This window comes from Phalangium opilio, unplaced genomic scaffold (assembly GCF_054372755.1).
Source record: "Phalangium opilio isolate 3A_F unplaced genomic scaffold, DU_Popi_V2 ptg000079l_1, whole genome shotgun sequence".
Classification (NCBI taxonomy): domain Eukaryota; kingdom Metazoa; phylum Arthropoda; class Arachnida; order Opiliones; family Phalangiidae; genus Phalangium; species Phalangium opilio.
In genome coordinates, this window is record NW_028324187.1 from 1,327,905 (window position 1) to 1,351,418 (window position 23,514).

The 23,514-nt window shown below is 35.9% G+C and overlaps 2 protein-coding genes across 2 annotated transcripts in view; one reads left to right on the forward strand and one right to left on the reverse strand.

The window, feature by feature from the left end:
• CalpC (calpain C) overlaps positions 1–23,514 on the forward strand; it is a 59,765-nt gene that overhangs the window by 1,904 nt on the left and 34,347 nt on the right. The gene's annotated exons all lie outside the window — the stretch shown is intronic.
• Positions 39–22,919, reverse strand: LOC149654104 (tumor necrosis factor receptor superfamily member 16-like). The gene is made up of 5 exons (XM_089845487.1): positions 22,481–22,919; positions 20,766–21,423; positions 1,369–1,674; positions 851–967; positions 39–762 (listed from the first exon to the last, which is right to left on the reverse strand). Exons 1-5 carry the CDS (start codon positions 22,538–22,540, stop codon positions 548–550), a joined length of 1,356 nt encoding a protein of 451 aa, XP_089701613.1. The 5' UTR covers positions 22,541–22,919; the 3' UTR covers positions 39–547.

Here is a 23,514-nt window from a genome sequence, read left to right on the forward strand (position 1 = left end):
AAACTTCAGTTAGTGTCAGGAAAAGTAGCGTATAGTACTTAAGGTTAGAAAAAGTGATGTATACTTTTAATTATATTTACATATTATATACAGTTAAAATATATCACATATGAACAAGGCACGTTTTTTTATGTTTTGTTAAAAAAGTGGAGAGGGGGGATAGTGATCCGTTCCGAAAGTGTAATTTGAAAAAGGTTAGTCAATATGAAACCCTTTTTGTTAAATTACAAAATTCGGATATTTAAAAATATGTTGAATAAATAGAAAAACACTTAAAAAAACAACAAATGGTTCTAAAAACAACATTAACACCAATGTTGAATATTCAAAGAGATTTTATAAACCTCCGTGACGTAAAAATGTATTTAATTAACACCGTTGTGGCAACGTTCACTTTAGATTTTAATATAATAATTTTTTTTATACTTAAAATTTATATTTCAAAAATATATCGTCTGAAGTCGCGAAAATCAATCCGCGAATAGTCTGTATTGTTTTAATTAGTCTATAATAGTTTTTTTTAATTACATTCACGGGGTTGATTAGTTCACACCATTTCACCGCCACAGGATGGAGGGAACATTTTTTGACACGTTGGTTGTAGAATCCATACGATGTCCACGCGACCTAATTCCATTAAAGCTAAAGCTAAAACTTCCACCGTTGACGTCTCCAATTTTGACCATTCCGACAATAAGTAACTGGCTGGACCTTGCCCGCTTTGACTGGCTCGGTTTTCAAACGATGCCGTTTTGGGATAACCTGCGTAAAATAATTTAATAGAAAGGTTCGGTTAGGGTGACGTCTTTAAAAAAAATGCGTAGTAGAGTGTCGTCAATGGTACACTTACCTAAGTGAACGGCCAGACCTCTCCAATCTTTGCCGTCGGTTCTGTTGACATTGAGAGCCGCTTCGACGTCGCGTCTTTTGCAAGGACTTAGTTGGTTTATATGGATTTTAACAGGAGCTGCAATGATAAATGATATGAGAATGATCAGTCCCCCGTGACTCCGTAATATTTCAACAATCATCTATAGTACATTGCCAGGAAACGTTTCCCCCTACCACCCTCGTCTTTCCATGAATTTGAGCCTCAATTATAACTGTCTTTCCATGAAAAATAGCTCAAATACAATTTCCATAACCGAGCATTTCAAGACAAATTATTTTGTTTCACACTTCCCACGAAATTCATTATTTTCCCGAAGAATTTATTTCCAATCTCCTGAGTTCAGCTAAACAACTATAACTTGGTTGAAACACGAAGAGCTCAGTATTTTTAGCACTATCCCAAAAATGTCAACTGATGTATAGAAATATGGAATCCGGCGTGGTAAAACAAGGCCTGTTTCGTGTTAAGTAACTTACAAGGATATTTTTGTGGCGTTATTTGACTAACGGGTGACTGTCCTCCGAGTAAAAGAATGTCTTGTCTGAATGCTGCTGGAGAAGTATCACCCCTGAGTCCCTGATGTGGCGACTTAGTGGCGCGTTTCATTCTCCATCTTAGTAAGAAATACACCAAAAGTCCCAAAGCGACTGGCAACAAGATGGTGCAGTAGACCGGGATGTCCTCGGCTTCGTAACGTCTGGCTACGTTTTCGGTTTCGGTCTGAACGGAACGCGAATCACTCGGAGTTGGAGGGAACTGGTGTCGTTTGTTTGAGTTCTTATCTGTTAAAATAGAAAGAAAATACAGTCGAATAAGACTTGAGGTTTCACTTTCCCCACGTCATGGCCGCGTAAACCTTTCTTTGAAAGGTGCATTACGTGGTTACGTTTAGACTTAAGACCAACACTCCCCTCTTTCTAGTCTAGAAGTTTATGGTATCCTCGAACCCTATAATGTTTTTTGGAAGTCCCGGACCCTTAACCAGTTTTAGGGTGATGGGGACCCCTAGTAAGTTTGCAGGCGTAAGCGTATGGGAGTCACCTAGGCTAGGATCTTAAAATATCTTTATAATTTATATTCCAGTGGGAATGTTCCTAGAAGTTACTTTACGACCGTAGCCTTTTGGAACCGGACAAAGGTTGCCTCTGTTTTAAGCATCTACAATCCTAAAATGAAACGTCGTCTTTCATGGGTTATTATAAGTTAGCTCGCTGGCGACTGAAGCCAGAGAGAGACTGCGGATCTAGGGGGTCTTTCCTAAATGATTCTGTCGTTTAGATTTTTATCCAGAAAAGTTTTTGGCTGGAGATTGTTTTAGATAAGTGATATTGTTTTGAATGCGCGAGTTCAAGTCGTCGTCTCGGAAATTCTCACTGTAGTTTCACTCGTAACCCCTAATTTAAAGTAATGTTTCTCGCTTTTCTGATTTTAAATTACAGACTGGCGACTAGACCCAAATTAAAGGTCGCCTAATGTTTTATTTTATTTCTCGTGGTGAAGTTTTCATTGTTTATAAAATATAAACCTCCTTATATTATTATATCTATTCAGTCGCTTTATTCCTTATATTCTTGAAATTATAATCTTCTAAAAAAATTGTATAATTTTTATTTTTAGAAAATGCATGGCACCATTAGTTCATAAGTTCATAAGTTATGTTCCTTCATAAGTTTGTCACTGGTTACAAACTGGAGCTTGTAATGAAGTGATTGAAGTAGGTCATAGATGCGAGGTAAAGCGACGTCTGGTGAGGCTCTGTCAAAGGCTTAGTATAGGCTAAATAATAAATATGAAGATGAACTGCAAAATTAACCGAGTGTATAGTCCATTCTAGCGTCGTTCTCCCTCGAACTAGCTCGAGCTGTAAGTCTCTAGCATTGCGGAGTATAGGTATTGTTATACTTATGGAAGGAACATATCTTATAAACTTATGATGGCACTAATTGAGACTCGGGGAAAATAATATAAGTCGAACTTTTAATTATTTGAAACGCTACCCAAGCTTGATAAAAATGAAGGTATACATTTTGTTAAAAATGTTTCTCTTTTTATCTCTAACATAAAATCAGTGTTAATATTAACGCCTTAACGTAAGAAAATTAAGAAATTAAAACTCGATAAGAATTAAGGTATCCGGCGTTTTAGATAAAAATTCAAAGATAATTTTATATTTTTTCGTTAAGCGTAAAACGAAATCAGAAAAGCGGAACGGCGCCTTCTTTGATAATAATATAATATCAGGTTCGTTTTATAATAGAGCCGTCACATTAAATATACTCTCTGTTTTTTTTTTTTTTTTTCTTCTTTCTTGGCTTATCGTGTTGCGATATACTCTATAGAATAATTAAAACAGCGGGGTAGAAATCAAAAACAAAAGCAGGAGATCTCTGATCTGAGTTTAGAGGGCTCTTATCTGTAGACAGACATAAAAATCGGGGCTCAAAATTCACGGCCGAGGTGAACTGTCTGTAGAAGTTGATTAGCCCTAAGTTAAGAAACAAAAATGGTCATTTTAAGCTTGAAATTAAGGGAAAACTCTTATGATAACTTCAGGGGGTGAGATAGAAACCGCACTGGCAAGATAAATTGTTGTTTCCCCCTGTTTTTCCTTGTTAATATTAATGTTTTGGGAGAAAGCGTCAAGTATTTTGGAGGGAAACTTGTAAAGATTGAGGAATACACTTTTTTTTTTGCTTTCTCTTTTGCTAAATTACCGCCCTTAGTAATTCTTTATTAACGGGGGTGAAGCGAACTTGGGGTGGCGTGAAGTTTTTAAAATGAAATAGGAACGAAATAGCACTGTTGAAGTTATAGGGGAATTTTTCTTCTCTTGGAATGGGCGGGATTTTTTTAAGATCCTGTAGAAAAAATGCGCCAGGTTTCTTAAGTGTACGCGGTTTAAACACCTTTTGTTAGATTTTAGTTGTGTAATACTACTAGCAGACGACACAAGCAAGGAAAATGTCTGAGAACGGAGAAAAGCGGTCTAAATTGTTAGGAAAATGCCTGAGAACGGAGGAAAGACGTCTAAATTGTTAGGAAAATGTCTGAGAACGGAGGAAAGACGTCTAATTTGTTAGGAAAATGTCTCAGAACGGAGAAAAGTAGTCTAAATTGTTAGGGAAATGACTGAGAACGGGGAAAAGAGGTCTAAATTGTTAGGAAAACGTCTGAGAACGGGAAAATAGGTCTAAATTGTTAGGAAAATATCTGAGAACGGAGGAAAGAGGTGTAATTTGTTTGGAAAATATCTGAGAACGGAGAAAAGTAGTCCAAAACGTTTGGAAAATGTCTGAGAACGGAGAAAAGTAATCTAAAACGTTTGGAAAGTGTCTGAGAACGGAGAAAAGTAATCTAAAATGTTTGGAAAGTGTCTGAGAACGGAGAAAAGTAATCTAAAATGTTTGGAAAGTGTCTGAGAACGGAGAAAAGTAATCTAAAATGTTTGGAAAGTGTCTGAGAAAGGAGAAATTAGTCCAAAATATTTGGAAAATGTCTGAGAAAGGAGAAATGTAGTCTAAATTGTTAGGAAAATGTCTGAGAACGGAGAAAAGTAGTCTAAATTGTTAGGGAAATATCTGTGAAGGGAGGAAAATAAGTCGAAAATGATTAAAAATCGTCTTAAGATGTAGAAAATCAATATTCAACTATGCACTATCCCAATCTTCTCTACAACAATAATAATTTTCCTAAAAATTCGTTACCGTTGCTGAAACCAGGTACATAATGTTTTATCTTCAAGAAAGAAAGAGAGAGAGAGGTGGTTTTTTTTTCTGTAGTAATTTAGTCGGGGGGTCGAATTCTAAGATCAAAAACTGGAAATATTAGCCAGGATAGCAAACCTACGCCATATGAGGGCCCTACACCGAAGAAGGTAGAAATTGCCCCTTAGGAATACAAGAAGCCAGTTATTAGAGTAAGAGGCAACGGAGAAGCGTATGAAAAAAGTTGTTTGACGGCTTCGGGGTGTTGAGGCAGGTGTGAAAAGGCCGACCCAAGGTGTGACAATGCGCGTTGCCTGCCAGAAAAGAAACACGCCGACGCCATACAACCAAATCTCCCGAGGGACTATACACTTCTCAATTTCCCCCGCGCACAGTGACTTTTCCTAATCATTCTCGCGCCTTCAAATGAAAAGTTCACAGCTAACATAACATTATACCTTAAAAGCTGTCCTTTTTCTAAATTTAAAAGTAATTAAATATTGAAAAGATAAATTATATCTTATTACAAAATAATTAGTATTTAATTAGTCATAAAAATAATCAAGGACTACTGCGCCATTGGTCTAGTGGCGTCTGCTATCCAGAACCTCTAACCCCTACCTTACCCTTACCTCTCTCAGCCTGTGAGGATTCAACCAATCACGTAGAAGTAAGAGGTTCTGACTAGCAGACGCCACTAAGTTAATGGTGGATGGCGCAGTAGTCCTTGATTATTTTTAAGACTAATTAAGTGTACTAATTATTGTATAATAAGAGATCATTTATTTATTTATTTAATATTCTTTTCCTTTTATATATAAGGTATAATGTTATGTTATCTGTGAACCTTTCCTTTAATAAACTGCATACATTCTCTGAAAGTAGTGAATAGCCCCTCGAAAATTCTCTTCTCAAAATTAAATTCCTGGCCAGCTATACAACTACAGCGGGGGATACAAAATTAAGGGGGAGGGTTAGCTTTTAAAACGTAACGTGTAATATATAGCTATATTATATCGAAGACGAAACCAAGCGAGCGACCGGCAAAAGAAAAAGAAAAAAAAATATGTAACTATTATGTCAAGTAATATCGTGATTGAAATTTGATATCTACAAAACTCCAAAAGGGATACTATACATTTTTTCTTACGTAAGCATTTTTCCCTCCCTTTAATTCCCGGTGGGTGTCTCGAGACCCGGTCCTGATTCATCTATCGTGAAAAGGATTCCGTGTGTCGTTTCCGACATATTTGATTGCTCCTGTCAATTGCGTTTAATTCAATTTCGATTCCACGTAATCATTTCATTCTTACAATTGCCGCAGCAGACTCAAGAAATGCTTTTTCATTTACTTATTCAGTTATTTCAATTTCAAAATGAATTCAACCAGACGTTTTTACCCGAAATCGGTTTCATATAAAATAAAATTTCAGAAGTAACAATAAATATTAGGGAAATTTTTTGGAGTCGAAAATTATATTTATCTTATGAAAAATAATGGAAAATTATATTTATCTTATGAAAAATAATGGAAAATTATATTTATCTTATGAAAAATAATGGAAAATTATATTTATCTTATGAAAAATAATGGAAAATTATATTTATCTTATGAAAAATAATGGAAAATATTATATTTATCTTATGAAGAATAAGGTAAAATTATATTTATCTTACGAAAAATGAGGGAAAATTATATTTATCTTTTGAAAAATGATATTTGATATGAAAAATCAGGGAAAATGATATTTATGTTTGGAAATATAAGAAAAAATGATATTTATGTTAGGAAAAATAAGAAAATATGATATTTATGTTTGGAAAAATAAGAAAATATGATATTTATGTTTGGAAAAATAAGAAAAAATGATATTTATGTTTGGAAAAATAAGAAAAAATTATATTTGTCTTTTGAAAAATCAGGAAAAAAATCATAATTATCTTGAAAAATCAGGGAAAATGATATTTTTCATGAAAAATCAGAGAAAATCATTTACATCTTGAAAATTTAGGGAAATTTATTTATATCATGAAAAATCAAATATATCTTGAATAATCATAATGTTATCAAAACCATGATGGGATTTCGATATTTCGTAGTGAGACAACGTGCTTTCAAAAATTCCCAATTTTTTTTTTTAAAAAAAATTTTGATGGAACGTTTTTTTTTAGAAAGTTTATCTAATTTCTTTAAAGACCAGAATTCTTTTGAACCTCATATGAGGACGGTATTTTCAAAAGACTAAATAACATAACGCAAAAAAACCCCTAAAAACCAAGCAAAGAACGTACTCCCCCTTGAAGAAATATTAAATTTAATATTTGCAAATGTTAAAGAGCCAACGAAGAAAGGTGTGAAAAAAAGAGAAGATTAATAATCTCTCGATTTAAATTAAAAAGTATAAATCAAAGTTACACTGCTTACTAGGCCTAGTCGGCATTTATAATTTGAAATTATTACTAAGATTTTTTTCTTGCGTTAATTCTTATTCCTCCAACCAAGTTTGGCAAATTTTCTTTGACTCGATCCCGCTCTTGCTTTAGTAAATTAAAATACCATAGGATCTTCCTATCCTTCTCTGAAAGCGGGAGACTTAAGACCACCTATAGTGGATCCTTGGTTATAATTTTTTATGCATAATATTATTTGAGAATCTTTTCCCAAAAGTTTTCTTCGTGCGCGTTAGATTTTGTAGCACGGAAATTTCACGCTTTGCCAGATTCCAAATTGCATACTCGCAGACCCGGAGTTTTTAAAAGGCGTTATTATAAAGTACAGGCGAGCGAGTGGTAAGGTTTCAATTTCAATGAAGTTATCTTTCGTATTCGTTACCCCGTACCGTAGTAATAGGAACCAATATTGTAATTAATAAGAACTGTTTTTGGGGACAAAGTTAATTATAAGTGAATAGAATTGAATGACTTTAGTGGCAGATATTAAAAATTTTCAGCATAGAGACATGGTTATAACATATCAATTATTTGAAGAAAATTTGCTTATCTTCGTTTTTTTCACCAAAATTCCATTTGCAAATTTAATTTGCTATGAAATTTTGAATTATTTTCGAAAGAGTACGTGAAAGGACATATATTAACTTCCAAAAGAGTCCAGGAAGATGGGTATAACTTGAAATTGGCCAGATTTTCATGGAGTTGATAAACAAACAATTTTTTAATCGAAAGAGCGTATAAAATAATGAATACATCAATTGGAAATATTTTTCTATCTACAATACTAAAGAAGATACATGCAATTAAGTTTCCGTAATAGACACTACGCGTTAGGCTACCCTTCCCATCGAAGCACTGGGGACTACTCCTATTGGAAGAACCTATCAGGCGGTAGCGGTACTAGTCATCCAATAGAGGTAGCCCCAGTGCTTCACGGAGAACCCTTACTTGTAGTATCTATTACGAAAACTTAATTACTTGTATCTACTTCAATATTATAGATAGAAACATGGTTCCAATTTATAAATTCATTATTTTATAAACTCTTTCAATTAAAAGAAAGGAAGAAACAATCTAATCCAGAGTATCGTTTGAATTTAACATAATCACTCGCTATCATAAGGGGGGATAGTTTGAAAAACATGGTAGGGGTCATCAAAAAAAAAAAAAAAATAACCACTCCGCCAATATTAATTAATAATTTTCCTCCGGTAAAAAGGGGGTTCTTGATATATACAATTTTATTTTATTTTTTTCTTATTTGAGGGGGGGGGGGAATAGGAAAGGAAGCTGAAGCTTTAGCCCCAAACACCTTTTGGCTTGCTTTAGTAGTACTTTTTATCATCATCTACACAAGTTTTGATTCTATAGCAGCAATGCATGTAGAGAACACGCCAGGATTACCTTAAATTTAGCCGCGGGGGATTTTTAGGTAAAATAAAAAAGAAGTTTTTAAGTCAAAGGCGAGATCGGCACGTAACTTCTTAATAGCTGTTTTGGGCTGGCCTCCCTTTTTCTTTTAAGAATAGATATCTCGCGTTTTTTTGGCGTCCAAAGGGAGGAGGGATACATACACCTTGCTACTCTAAAACTCGCCGCTTACATCACCTAATGCGATCGTTGTCTATGTATAATCTTACTCGTATCATATGCCATAACACGCAGTTTATCGCGTAACTGCAGCCTATTTAATCTTATCAAAATTGATATATTTTTTTAACTCGAATTAACCAATTTATTAGTATGGTATGTAAAAATTTGTACAACTACCTCTTGGTTGACTATACATGTATATCTAATCTCGAAGAGCTTGCTACTTGAATACGTTTAATGTTTTTTATTAATTTAGAAAAGGTGTAAGGATATTAGAAATTAAATACTTTTACAGGTATCCGTTTTTATGGGAAAATTATTTTAACCGTGTTTCATGTGGATTTTCCAACCCCTCTCAATATTTATTCACAAAATTAAACTTAAAGGCTAAACTTTACTTTAGCTCGCAGATTTCAAAATACAGTTTTTTCAATAAATATCATTTATTCAAGGCTAATTATTTGATAATTTGTTAAAATTAAGGTGCGGAAATTAATTAAAATATATATTTTCCATGTTTTTCTATATTTTACCCTTCATTTTATAGGTTAGGTTTGGTTATATTTTTCGATATTTTATGGTATTTGGTGGCTAAGAAGAAGGAACTGGTCGGGTTTTTATGGTCTTAAAAATATTGATTAAAATAGTTTCCGCGACTTAAATGTAATTAATTATCATATAATTAACCTCCAAGAAATGATATATATTGGAAAAACTGTATTTTGAATGTGCGAGCTAAAGTAAAGTTTTTCCAACTTAAATTGTACAAAGTGAAGTGAAAATTTTAAACGAAATAGAACCTTGAGGCCTTTGAAAAAACATTGAAAAAATTTAGATTGGAGAATTCTAAAAGTGTTTCTTTTACTAATTATTATATTAAGAGACGAAATTCTCCAACCCCTCAAATTAAAAGACGGGTCGAAAAGTCTCTTAAAACGCGTCTACCTGTTGATATAAATTCATTGCCCGAGAGTTTTACAACATAAGCATTCGTGAGAGAGGTTCTGCCTTAATTTTGCATGGGTTTTTTGGCCACGGGCTATCTGACCGCCTTATGAATTCCATTAGAGACGCTATTATGTCATTTAATTTATAATTTCGTGTCTACGGTGTTCGTTTAGCTATAGAAGAAAGTGCCAGAATTAATCGTATCTCCACTATAAATCTAATTACTTCTTAGAATTTAGTGTTTAATTACTATTAAGATTATTATCTCCGCAAATAACGCGCCGAGAAGCTAAATGTTTCGCAGCCTTACTAACGGACAGATAGGTATATAGTCGGATTCAGCTGGGGTTTTTTTTCTTCTTCTTAATTTAATTAGTTTAAAATGATATAAGAATTATCTTCAACAGAAAATTTTAGTTTGGAGTGGTTTTGGTAAAAGTTTAATTAATATATCATAAGTTTATAAGATATGTTCCTTCATAAGTTTGTTGCTGGTTACTACAAACTGGAGCTTGTCATGAAGTGAGTGAGGTAGGTCATAGATTCGAGGTAAAGCGACGCCTGGTGAGGCGCTGTCAAAGGCTTAGTACAGACTAAATAGGAAGAAGGACTGCAAAACCATAGTCAATCCTCGCTTGTCGTTCTCGAACTAGCTCTCACTAAGTCTCTAACATTACAAAGCATAGGTAGTGTCATACTTATGGAACATATCTTATAAACTTATGATAATATTTCTTTAACTTATTAGCTTTATCTAGGTGGGCTGGTAACTTGTGTCTTACATAGTTCTCTGTACAGAGACGAAAGTATAAAGTTTACATCATCGTAGATTAATTCCAGAGCGTCTTAAAAACTATTAGTGGGAAGCCGGTTGCTTAATTATAACTCAGTTTCATTAATTTACTCCCATTCTTGGCGCTACCAGACTTAATTTAAGGCAAACAATTAGTTTCCTCTTTTATATACACGTCTCTCGAGGTGGTCTTAAAGGTCAAGTTTAAAACTCGCGCCGCGTATATAACCTATTCCCCCCTCCCCTTAAATCCTTCCTCGAATATAAGCCCACGGGCTGTTATTGTCTAAAAAAAAAAAAGAACCATAAAGATTAATTAATTTTTGCATTATATATAGTCTTAATAACATATTATAGCTTTAATTAATATATATAATTTTAATTTCAATTGTACTCTTTGTAAAGATTTAATTTTTTTTTATTATAATATTATTATTACGATGTTTATTAGGATTGTTTCCAGGTTTTCGACCTTTTTACAAAATTAAAACTACGAAAACATTTTTTTCCACGCATTTTTTCAAATAATAAAATTCAAAGATTGACACTCTCTTAATAACATCAGCACCCAAAACAAAATTTAAAGAAATTCGCTATCAATCTCTTCTTTTAATTCCAGAATTTAAATAAAAACTTTTTTTTAAAAAAATCTCGTGAGAAAAAAAAAATTAAATTAAATAATAAAAAGAAAAAGCCGTTCCAAATTTCTTGAAATTGAATAAAAAGCCATAAAGATAATATTTTTGAATATGAAAAAAAAAACTATATATATGTAGGCCTATATATATACATTGAATGATTTGCCTACACATAAAAATAATTTGGGTCCAACCTTTCTCCTCCCCCTCCCCTTGTACCCCCGGGGCGTCCCCTACAGATTCAAAGTAATATTCGAGGTTTTTTATTTTTTTTCTTTTTGAATTAACAGAACAGAGTGGTATGCCAGTTATCACAAGATTTCTTAACTCGATATGGGGTTATATAATATTTTTTTGGTATTTTGTTTCCGATCCCTCGGTTTTTCTCCTCCGCAGCACAGGCTGTGTGCTGTGCTGCAGCAGACTCATGATCTTTTAATAATAGCATATTGCGTTTAGCTCGCGGGAGCACGCATGGATGGAGTCTAGAAGGATGCTTGGCGGCGTCGCCTTTGTACATTTCACGCTATTCTCTCTCTCTCTCTCTCTCTCTCTCTCTCTCTCTGAGAAATATTTTCTCTCCACTGGCCGGGCCTAACTCGCTGTGGCGTTTTCTACTCTTTAATTAAAGAACTTGCCGGGTGTCTGGACTCTCGCCTCATAGACGCTGCTTACCCTCCCCCCAAATTCGACTACCCTCCAAACATCAGATTTATATATATATATATATATTTTGCTTCAGCCTCGGAGAAGCTGGCCAGAGACGTGTGTGTGTGTGTGTGTGTATGTACTTCGGGTCTTCCGCTCCATTACATTAGCCTCTTTTTAAAGGTGAATTGAAATATTTCTTTACTGATACCATGCAGCAATAAAGTGGTACTGAGAGGGGAGGAGCTAAGGGGACGTGACGTAAATAGGGAGCATTCTGTTGGGGGAGGAGTTAAGATTCGTGAGATAATTTTCCCGGCCATACTGGTGGGTTGAATGAAAATGGAAAGCTGATACACATTACCCAACAATATGGCTGCCGGAAACTTGGTAAGACTTAGCAGGGTGTGACGTACATACTCAGCCAACTGAAAGCTCTCTATATTGGTATAGAGAGCTTTCAGATGGGATAGTTGTACGTCACACCCTCCCAAGTCTTACCAAGATTCTGGCAGCCATATTGGGTGGTCTCAGCTTCATTCCTGCTTTAAACCCACCAATATGGCAGCGTAAATTATGTCACGAGACTCAGCTCCTCCTCCAACTGAAAGCTCTCTATAGTCTAAATTGTATGGCCTGAGCTGACGGCTTCCAATATGGTAGCCGAAACCTAGGTAAGAGATAGGAGGGTGTGAGACAGCCATTTTGAAATTGAAAAAAAAACCCGGTTTTTTTTATAAAATTTATCGCTTTCTTGTCAGTTTGTGATGCACCTTAAAACCTTTCTAGTCTTCGTGTAGAAATTTAGAACCACGGTACTATTACACTGTCTCTTTAAAATGTCCCCCCCCCCTCTCTCTTTCTCTCCTCTCTTGCTCTAGCATCTTTTATATACAATTTTTATATAAAGAAATATACAAACTGAATTGAGAAGATATTTTTTTTCTTAGGTTGGTTGTTGTACACGGAGCTTAAGTTAACATTCTTGTACCACGCAACCCTCCATACCGCCGGGAAAAGCTTTTGAATGTTGTAAGGATTTTTTCGGTTTGCTTGAAAAATAGGCCCAACAGTAACCGAGGCTTAAGAAATAGGGAGACCCATGATGATGTAGACCGTGAAAAATAAAGGGGGGATGAATTAAAGAAGGGAACGAGGAGGAGAAAAGATATCGAGGGGATCGTTGCTAAATCTTAATTTTCCAAGGTGGTATTTTCCAAAGGTGTATGATTCTAGAGAGAGAGAGTTTTATATCAAAAATTACTATGGAATTTTTTAAGTAATTTTGTAACACGCACGTTTCCGACATAGGTGGTCGCTAATTTATTATATTTTTTATATATAGATATATGTATATATATAAATGTGGTTCTCTAACGTCTTTTAATTAAAATCAATTTTCTTAACTCCAGTCAGTAAAGGAGTACGTGTGTTATTAAATTGTAATTTCTATATACCCATTTTTTTAAATCGCGCAATTTTCTGCATGGTACTAATCACGATGATGTTTTTTAATTTAAATTATCATATTTATTGTTTTTACTAAATGCCAATACAGAAATCTGATCCACCTTCTTTTTTTTCTAAGATTTAACTTCAGTACATACAGTGTTGTCACACTTTTTTGTGAACCAATTTAGTCAAGTGCTGATTCAAACTGAACTACTAGTCATTCTCTTGATACCGAAAATCACAAATGTTCTGCATGGCAATACTGAGGAACTTCAATCTCCCCATTCCCAACATAATCAAACGGGCTCGGGTCTTCTATCTCTCCGTAATATTCTCCGCCATATTGAGGGTAAGGGGAGGAGCCATTCTTAAGAAGCGTCCCATTCCTATTACAGTATTGAAACCATCGACTTAAACAACTCAATTACATCGTGACACTTGTAGAAAATGGGCCCCCATTAAAACCCCAGACCAAACTTTTTAAAAATATCGCTCCGTATCATATAGCTAGTGTGCAAACAAGTGTTGCCGTCTCTACAACAGTTTGAAAAGCTTGTACTAGTATTCCATACGATTCGGTGATCATTCAGTTCTAAACCCGAGACACTCACCAAATTTACTGGCATTGTCTGGTAACCCTGCAAGGCGCTGTTAAAGTTAAGAAAGGGGGTAGGAAATTTCTCTAGCCCCTTTTGTGCACACTATAGTTTACAAAATCTGAGACTAAGAGCAAACATTCCGACATTTTATACATTTCCATTTCCCAAAAGTCTTTTCAATTTTCTAAAACCTTTCGTATCTATCATGTCTACCTTATGTTTACTCCGAGGTTTACTCTCGTATTTATTTTTTATTGAGATTCGAGATAATCCTCCCCAAGACGCTCCTCCGAACCGTACGTACGACACTCGAACTATATCTTGAAATATAAGGCGAATTTTAGGTAAGATCCCTTTTAAGCTTTAGCTAGCCATATCATTGTAAAGAAAGCTCGTAAGAGGGCAAAGAAATGTTAGAATGTTGTAAAGAATGGGAAGTAGTCTAGGTTTAGGGGATATTTCTCCCTGTAGTGGCTTTCGCTTCTCTTCTAAACCGTGTCCAAAGTTCCCCAAAAATCTTTTTTTTTTTGGCGGGCCACTTGACTCGAATTTACCGCGCGTAGGCTAGGCTGTTGCTTGCTCTTCTACCACGAGTTTGGTAATCGTAATAACAGTTGGGGTAATCATGTTTTTCGGGTATGGACCACAGGCACGTTTTCGCGCCATTTTCAGAGAGAAATGTTGAAGGGAAGGCCACATGTAGCGTATTTTTGATATTTTAATTGCAACTGGTAGTCCATATGTCATATGTTATTTTGGAAGGGGGGAATTGCTCAAGTTGTTTGCTAATAAGGTCATAATTTTCAGGGAAGTGGTTTAATGGTTTGGGAATACGGTGTCTGTTGGGAAAACTAAGTCTTAATTCTTTGGGAATACCGTTTCTGTGAAGAAAACTAAGTCTTAATTCTTTGGGAACATTTTCGGTTCTCAGAAAATTGGAGAAATTATTTGCTTTTGAGAAAATTGCTTAAATTATTTGATTCAATTACCTAATGCTACCTTTCTAAGATTACGGTTTCTACTACTGAGAAAAACATCTTGAACTTTCGTTTCACCTATCCTTTATCAAGTTAGGTAGGGAGTTTTAAAGTGTAGAAACACACTTTTTTCCACGAGGCAACAAGCGCCATTAATACCGGCTCTCCATATAGTATACTATTTTACTTTTTATAAAAATCTCCCTTTGAAAAGTTCGCGGTGCAACAGCAGTCCCAGCTCTTCTGATATTACAGGGGGAGCCGAAAGAAGAAAAAAAAATGTTGGCGAACCCTAGCTAATTTCGGCACAACAAATTGAAAATTACGTTCCGGAAATTCACCGTCTGCTGTCGTGAGAAAGAAACGCCAGCGTGCAAAATCCGATTAAATACTACTCCGACATGTTTCGCGGCTCGCCATAATACAAACCTTTCTTCTTTTTCTTTCTGTTTTTTTTTATATTCTACAAAAACCTTTTTTGAAATTTACAAACCTAAGATGTTACGCCCCAGCGCTTAAAAAATCAAATTGTACATGGGGAAACTGTATACATTTAACCCCTTTGGCACCGAAAATCCACGTATTGTGTGTGTCACGAACAACAGTTTTGTTTTACATTTATTGCTAACTTCAAAAAATGTTACGAGAACTTTTGTACTTTTTTCCCCCAAATTTAGCAGTAGAATGAATACTAGGCTTAGTAGAGGAATACATAGATTTTTTCAACTTGGAATCTTTAAGAAGCCATAGACCCAATACTAATATCTGATTGAAGATAAGGGGAAGGGCTTAAAACTAACTAAAAACTTGACTCCTCCTTCCTCGAGTTTCATTGGATATTTACCCCAGGTTTATTTGTTCACACAACGCAAAGATAACGTTTTTACAATCGGGTTCTTCGCTAATAGGTCAATAGCTACGTCAATTTCACTAGGTTCAAATACATTAGCCGTGACGTTTCGACGTCTCCTCTCCTTTTGTTTAAGCAGAAAGGCATGGATATAAGCAATATCTCCAACAACCTTGGAAAATGGCACCATTCCAAGTAGATCATGAAATTCCTGGCATATATTCACACACCGTTCTTATGCATCCTTGATTATTTAAACATGAACTAATGAGTAAGCCGCGCTGGCGCAGTGAATTAGCAGACCCCTTTGTTAGAACCCTGCTAACTAAAATAGTATTTATTTTACAAGCTAACACTTGTCAGAGAGTGTTCGTTACTAACAGATAGATTAAACTTTTCCTAATGTCACGTGATATTGCCTTAACGTCTTTGCTTTTTCCTGTTATTACCAACAGACCAAAATAATAATGATATAAAAAAAATTCAATTAAAAGCGTGAAAACATTAATTAAAATTAATATTGCTAATTAAAATTAATATTGCAAGATAATTTAAAATTACCCAGACAGATATGGTAGGCAATTAACTACATATATTTCCTTTTGCGGAACTCAACCTAAGAAAAATCTTACGGGTGGTCCTTTCTTTTTAGTTTTATTCAAATTTGCCAAAACTGTAAATTTTTGAATATTTTAAAATTGACGGTGGGATATTTTTTTCTTTCTTAGTAAATTTATTCAATGAAGCGTATCTTGATTTAATTTCGTATTTTTTTTTTCAACAAAGGTAAATTCCCTAAGTTTACATTTCTTCAGAAGTTGATACGATATTAATCCAAGTTCATTATTATTGTTATTAAATTTATTATTATATATATTATTATTTTTTTTTAATCTAGGCGTTTGAATACATTCTTTTCCTCGCATATAAAAGTATTCATCGCGTAAGATTTTTTTTGATGAAAACGTGATCCTCGATTTAGTTACGGGCGGAAACAAAATTTTTAATCGAAAATGAAAAGCTGTATATATGCGATGGTGTTTGTAAAAGCTGCCTTTGAACTTTTCCCGCTTTTTTGATTTTCTCTGAAATTACGGGGGATGATTGAAAGAACCTTTTGTTATAAGTTTGCTAGAAAAAAATCTTAAAATCGAATGGAGTGGTGAAAAGTTAACAAAAGTGCTTCTAAGAGAGAGAGGGAGAGACCAAGTTTTTAACTCAAAAATTTGCTGGCACAAATGAAAGAAGAAATTTTTAAAATTTTAAGAAAAATTTAACTTGCAAATTTCCAATTTTTTCTCAGCCAATCACGGGTTTTCTTGATCAGTCGAACCTTAAATTTAGGATAGATCTTCAAATTGGAACTATCTATCTACAATATTTAAGAACATTGCACCAGATGATAGTATACTACCAGGAAGCGATATCTAGTTTACTAGGGAGAAAGTATAAATTTGACACATTTCCGGCTTTATCTCAGTCCAAACGTAGGTCCGGAGCTAAGCCCCGCCTCTTAATTACAGCCAGCATCTCATTGGTCCTTGAAAACTCACGTCAGCGCGACGCGGATGACGAAAATGACGTATTTTCCGACTGAGGAGAGGCGAAATAGCCCGGCCTCTTTTTACGTCTCCCCTTGGATTTTGAAAGGGGGACTGGGACTATGGCGCGCGAATACTTAGGCATCTTATACCTTCTCCCTAATAAACTAGATATCACTTCTTGATTCTACTTGCCCGATAGAATTTTATAGCCTAACGTCATCTTTTTCACACACATGCATAACATTTAATCTCTAGTAAGTTAACTTAATTCCTTATATCTTCTTTAACATTTTATCCATAGAACCATGGTTCCCAATATATTCTTTCCAATAAAAGCGAGGGGCCAACCACCCAGGGTAATTTTTTGACTGTACTAAAGGCATTACGCGTAATCTTTGAAACCCTTACCCTTGACAATATTAAAATGATTGCTAGTCGTAGTAATCCGAACCTGCTAGTGATTATCCCCTCGAATAAAAGATATGGCCCTTTTCTTCTTTAAATAAGAGAATGCAAATTAATATAATTCCATAAACATTGCATCTTGAGAGCTAAATGATTCTTGTGCGTGTAGCCATACCCTAGCTATTTAAATGATTATTCATACATAATTTACAAGTTTCTCTCTCCGCTGCAGCTTCATCTTTTTGCGCGGAGGAAGGGAAGTACTTTATTTTAAGGGACCACCTCGGAAGAAAGGCGCGCTTCTTCTCAAGTCTCCGAACGCCTACTATATACTGCATACTTCTCGCATTATACAACAACCATTCTCCGCTCTTGCTTGAAAAACAGAAACCCAAATTAGTAAAAACCAAACCAACCCCTCTTACTCATTCATCCCCTATCCAGTAATAGTAGCTCTAGGCTTTATTTTACATTAGTTCAAAAGGAGCCGAAACTAATTCTGCACCAGTAAAAAAAAAAGAGTCTCCGCGTCTAGCTCATCATGATGAGACCGAAAATTATCAATTTTAATTTAGGGAAAGATTCAAAGGAACCAGGTGCCGCTCGCGGTTTCGTGGCTTTAGTGATACAGTTGTTGCCTGTAACATTGAGAGAAACGAACGAAATGTTGGGTTGAAAAGGGTTCAAAAACCTCTTAAATGCGGGTAAATATATACGAAACGTTTCCGTTACCACTCATCTACAAAAAAATTAATTAAAACCTGGCCCTTTTTTTTCTTTGCGACTTCTGTCATGGACCTTACAAACCATAAAAGGGTAGGAAAAGTTGGAACTTGGATGATATCCGAATCCGAGCAACAGGAGATTAGGAGACTTTATAGGCATTCTAAATTTAATTTCAGATCTGTTTATAGGTACCAGGGTAAATGGGTCTATTTTTCATGTATATATTAGTGGAAATTTCAAAGCATTATTTATTGGTAGGCGATCGTTGTTTAAAAGTGAATAAGATGTTTTGAGCTCATTATGGTCGGGTTGCAAAAAATTACTTCTTATAGCCCGTCTCTTTAGGCTCCACCATTTATTCTCGATGCGTTTGCCAAGGCTTAAGGCTCGATTTTTAACTGACTTTAATATCTGTTTCGAAATGACGCGTCGTCTGCTTCAGAGCAAAGTCGGAACCTTTCAATATTTTCGGCTCTGAAGTAGACGACGCGCCTAGCTTGAATAAGGTGTATTGCAAAGTCCATGTTTTATTATAATTATATTAATGCTTGAGTGTCGAGTGTCGGTAACTTATAGGATTAACTTTTTCTGCTTGCTTAAATCTCAGATTACTGATAGTTAGTTAAGCGAGAACCCTGGGCTTTATAGCATTATATACACGTTTTGTAGACGATTCTAAAGTTCAAAATTTTTGCGTTTCCGATTGCATTATCAAGCTATGTCGTTTCGAAAATGTTTGCGTAGTGAATCATCATACTTGATTTTAATTTTGTGTTTTGATTCTAGTTCAGGTTTCGATTACATTATTATAGATTCCACCATAAGTTTATATGATAAGTTCCATAAGCATGACGGCACTTCCTAAACTTCGTAATGCTAGAGACTTACAACTCGAGCTAGTTCTAGCAGAACGACAAGCGAAAATTGAATGACTACACTCGGTTAGTTTTGTAGTCCATCTAGTTCCTAATTAGTCTGTACTAAGCCTTTGACAGTGCCCAATCACCAGGCGTCGCTTTACGAGAATCTATAAAGTTTTACCTACGTCACTTCTTCTCAAACTCTCAGTAACCAGTGACAAACTTATGGGACACTGACTACACTCGGTTAAATTGCAGTACTTCCATCTTCCTATTTAGTCTGTACTAAACCTTTGACAGCGGCCTGTCACCAGGCGTCGCTTTACCTCGAATCTATGACCTACGTCACTCACTTCATGACAAGCTCCAGTTTGTAACCAGTGACAAACTTATGCTTCACATATCTTATCAACTTATGATTCCACGCATATCGAAATCATTTTACCACAGCGCCCTAAACCGATTACACCTATAGTAACTGGCCCCTCGGGTGATCCCGGTCACTTAAAATGTTAAATAATAAACAAAAACGCACCCATTATGTTTGTTTAAATAATTTTTTTCTGGGACCGGTATATTAATATTTCTTGACACTTTTTTTATTTTTATAAAAAAAAAATGTGTAAAAGATCGATGGTGTTTTTCTTTTTACTTAATCTTTCTCACGAGGTAGGTAAGGTAAGCCAAAACCAACCTCTCTTTATACAGTTCTCCCATACAGAATCCTGATTTCAATTGTGCTTAAAGGTTTAGCGTCATTTGCGGGCTAAAGATAATCTAGAGGTGTTTTTTCTTACAAGATATAAATTTCAAAGTATAGAGGGGAGAAAATTACACGGTACAAGAAGCCGGTTTTTTCGCGCGATCCATAGCTAGAGCCCCCTTGCTAAACATTGCCACAGCTATAGCTTGATACCACCAATACCAAAATGGAAAGGAACCATGCCTTCGTAGACTATATAATATAACGTGCGATGTTATCCAGGGGGTCTGACATTAAGAAAGTTTTTACGAAAGTCGTTTTCAAACCAATTCGAATCTTCCAAGTGTTTTTTTCTAAATTGACTTTATGATCAACCCCCTTGTTTTAGTATGATGATGCATGGTACATTGGAATCAATTTCCAAGAGGCGAGAATGGAGAGAGAGAGAGAGAGAGAGAGAGAGATTTGGCCCCTCGGGGGGGGGCTAGAAGTGAGATTAAGGGAAAAGGACGGGGGGGGGGGAAATGGAGAAGGGAGAATTGTGAGCGCCACGAAATGACCCCCGAAAGGTGTCAAACTCGGCGCGTTTAATCACAATTATGGCCAATTGCGTAATTACGTGTCCATTTCGCCAGCGTGGCGCAAATCTCAGTGTCACGAACATAAACTCGAAATAAAAAGTTAAAACGCGCCCATAGGAAATCGTGACGAAGCTAAGAACGACTTTTGGATGCTTTTTAAGCGATAGGGTAATTTTGTAAACTAAACAATTATTTCAATATATCGTGGGTCTTTTTGATTAAGACGTGAACTTTTAAAAGAATTTTAACCTCAATCGATTTGGATATTATTATAGACACCCTGAAGATTATTAAAATTTAAAACCTGATCTAAAGACTGATTTTAGAAATGATAGGACCCTTGCATTTTGGGTAAATTGAAAATTAGTTTTTGGGTATAAGAAAGGTTAGGTTTAACTTACCAATACATATTGTGTCTTGAATCCTGTTGCATTCTTGCAACATTAACTGGTCCTCCCTGCAAATGGTACACAAGGTACAATCCCTGGTTCCGCTTAGCACACCGGAATAAGAACCAGGTGGACATTTCCTGCAGGAAGTGTTCCTATTTTCGGTACACTGTTTGGCTACACCCCATCCGTGGGGGCAAACGTCACATTGTTTGCACCGAACTGCTAAGTTGGACCCGCTCGAGTCGTTATTGGCGTAGGTTTCGTAGTACATTCCTTTCGGGCACCTACACTGGGCATCGTGGGTTCCATTACACGGGGACACCTCGACCGAACCCTCCCCGCACTTGGTACAAGGTTGACAAGTCCCTGGTCCCAAACCATTGCGAAAGGAAACCTCAGGTTCGCAAAGGACGCAGACTGTGCTGCCATTTGGACGGTTGCTGTTGTTAACGGTGGTAGAGTTCCTGTTTGAACGCGATGGACTCGTAGCGTCCTCCGAGGAAGAATCGTGGAAGCAGCCACCAATCGCGTTACCCAAACCGTATCCCGATGGACAGTTCAAAGGTGAAGCGTTATTGTTTTTGTCTGTCGATGAAGTTATGATTGGGTTTCGACATAAAACGCTACCGTTGGTGCTAATGTTATTGTCCATTTGCGAAAGGCACAGCTGGAAATGTAGAAATTGATGTTAGGTCAAAGCGTGTGATTGTGATTGGTCTGTCAGAATTGACCTTTAACCACTTTTGAAAGGACGCTAAGGACATTCTAATGATGGTATACTTAAAATTGAACCCCGATTATGTTATCCAAACCATTCTGATCATTAACGTCATACTTATAACCTTTGTAATACTTCGTAATATTAATTTATCTCGATAAAAACCTTTGAAACTATCAACATTTCAACGAAATCCATAAATTCCCCTAAAATTATAAACTATAAAATGTTCACTATAAACGTTTTTCGTATACTTTATATATACAAAACCATAAGTTTAGACTAAACATATCGTTAGGTTTGAATAAACCTTCATCCGTTTAAAAACTAAACGGAAATTCGCTCTAAGTAACTATAACTACATCAAACCCCAAAACTCAAAACGAGACGAAAATGTCCAAAAAAAGAAGAAGAAAAAATAAAACACCCCGACCAATCTATCACCGAAATCTTTTCGGCAAACTTCAAGCGCAAGGAAAGATCCGAATACGTATTACATCACTGACAGAAAACTGTCAAGCCCCTATCAACAACTGATAAAAAAGCATAAACCATGAATTCACGCCATTCTTCGTGAATATTGCATGCTGATAGAGTATTAATACAGAAAACTTCAGGAAGAGTTAGTCAACATTTTAAACTTTAATCATCATTCACTTATAATTCAATCGTATAAACGTTCTAGCAGTTTTATTTGAGGGGGTTTTTGACGTTCTCCCAGTGTTGCCAGACCGTTGGCGAGTCAAGAGTTTGCAGAGAGAAAGGATTGTAGTTCAGTTTGAATCAGTACTTGACTAACTTACCTCACCAAATGCCTGACAACACTGAACTGAAGTTATAGGTAACAGAGGACGGAAGAATTCATTTTCTGTAACCCCAACAGTGAAAACTATTTATTGGGGTCAGTTTGTTGTCATTAATCGCGGTTATTTCACTATTCTTTGAAGAAATGACTAAATTCTCACTTAAAACTATCAAAGGAGAAGAAAAACTAAAGACTACTTACGTTTATCAATGCTAGTTCGATGAATAGACAGGCGACGAGTTGTCTAGTTGCTCGACCCATCTTTCAATCGCGGATAGATGAAACTGGTTCGAATCCTTCAATTGTATAAATATATACGACTATTTAATTTTGTCAAACTCCCGGGATCCCAAACTGTTTATCGGAGCCTTCTATGATCTATATCTGTTAGTCAGAGTGAAAGACGCGAGGCCCTGACCAGGTTAAGCTCTCTTCAACACGAGCACACACACAACACTGACTTAGCATCCGGTAAAAATAACACTACGACTTGTACATCTCTCTCTCGTGGAGTTGAAGAAGCAAAACTCTGACTCCGACTCTGAGACTGAAGTGAAGTTTAAAACCGTAGACCGTAGTACTGAACGAAATGGAGGGAGATTCTTCTGGTAAAGAATGAGCTCTGTGTACGATTGCGGCCCCTTCTTTCGCGGAAGGTTTTCTGGTTTGCTTTCCCACCCTTCGTGTTATAAAAGCACGCTATATTGAAGAGTAGAGAAAAAGGCTCGGGATATACCCGAGGGCTTTGACGATTGGCTGGTAGAACGCGTTTTATTACCCCTATATTCCGCGCTCTCCTCTTTTTAGAGCCAAGAGGGGTGCAGTACACTACACACACAGGGTACACATTTGCTAAGGTTGTAAAGAGACTATGGATGGAGCAAGGAGCATTTAGTCGAGGAGAAGTTCCTGGAACCATCTTTTTTATCACAAAATGCTTTTTGTTCTATGCATTTCAGTATGACCAGGAGTCCAGGACACCCTGATGAGGAGGGTTATGGATTTTTCTTGACCGCTGTATGCTTCAATCAAATATATTTAGAATCATTAGAGAGGGAAAGGTGACCTATGACCCCTTCCATACCTCTCTCCTTATATGTCAGTTTCATAGCGTTTGGACGTATTCCGTAGTTGGCTTCCATCATCCATACTGGAAGAAATTTTCTAGAGCAGCTTCTCCACTTTATAATCCTCCTTGTATGGACCAAGGGGGAACCTTTTTACTATGGGGTTTT

What these genes read in the sequence shown, in the direction of transcription:
- LOC149654104 (XM_089845487.1), bottom strand. Translation starts at nt 22,540, where the DNA reads ATGGGTCGAGCAACTAGACAACTCGTCGCCTGTCTATTCATCGAACTA. An exon ending in TCGAACTAGCATTGATAAAC is followed by an intron (nt 21,424 to 22,480) that starts GTAAGTAGTCTT and finishes CTACATTTCCAG; the next exon opens with CTGTGCCTTTCGCAAATGGA. An exon ending in AGGTCTGGCCGTTCACTTAG is followed by an intron (nt 763 to 850) that starts GTAAGTGTACCA and finishes TATTTTACGCAG; the next exon opens with GTTATCCCAAAACGGCATCG.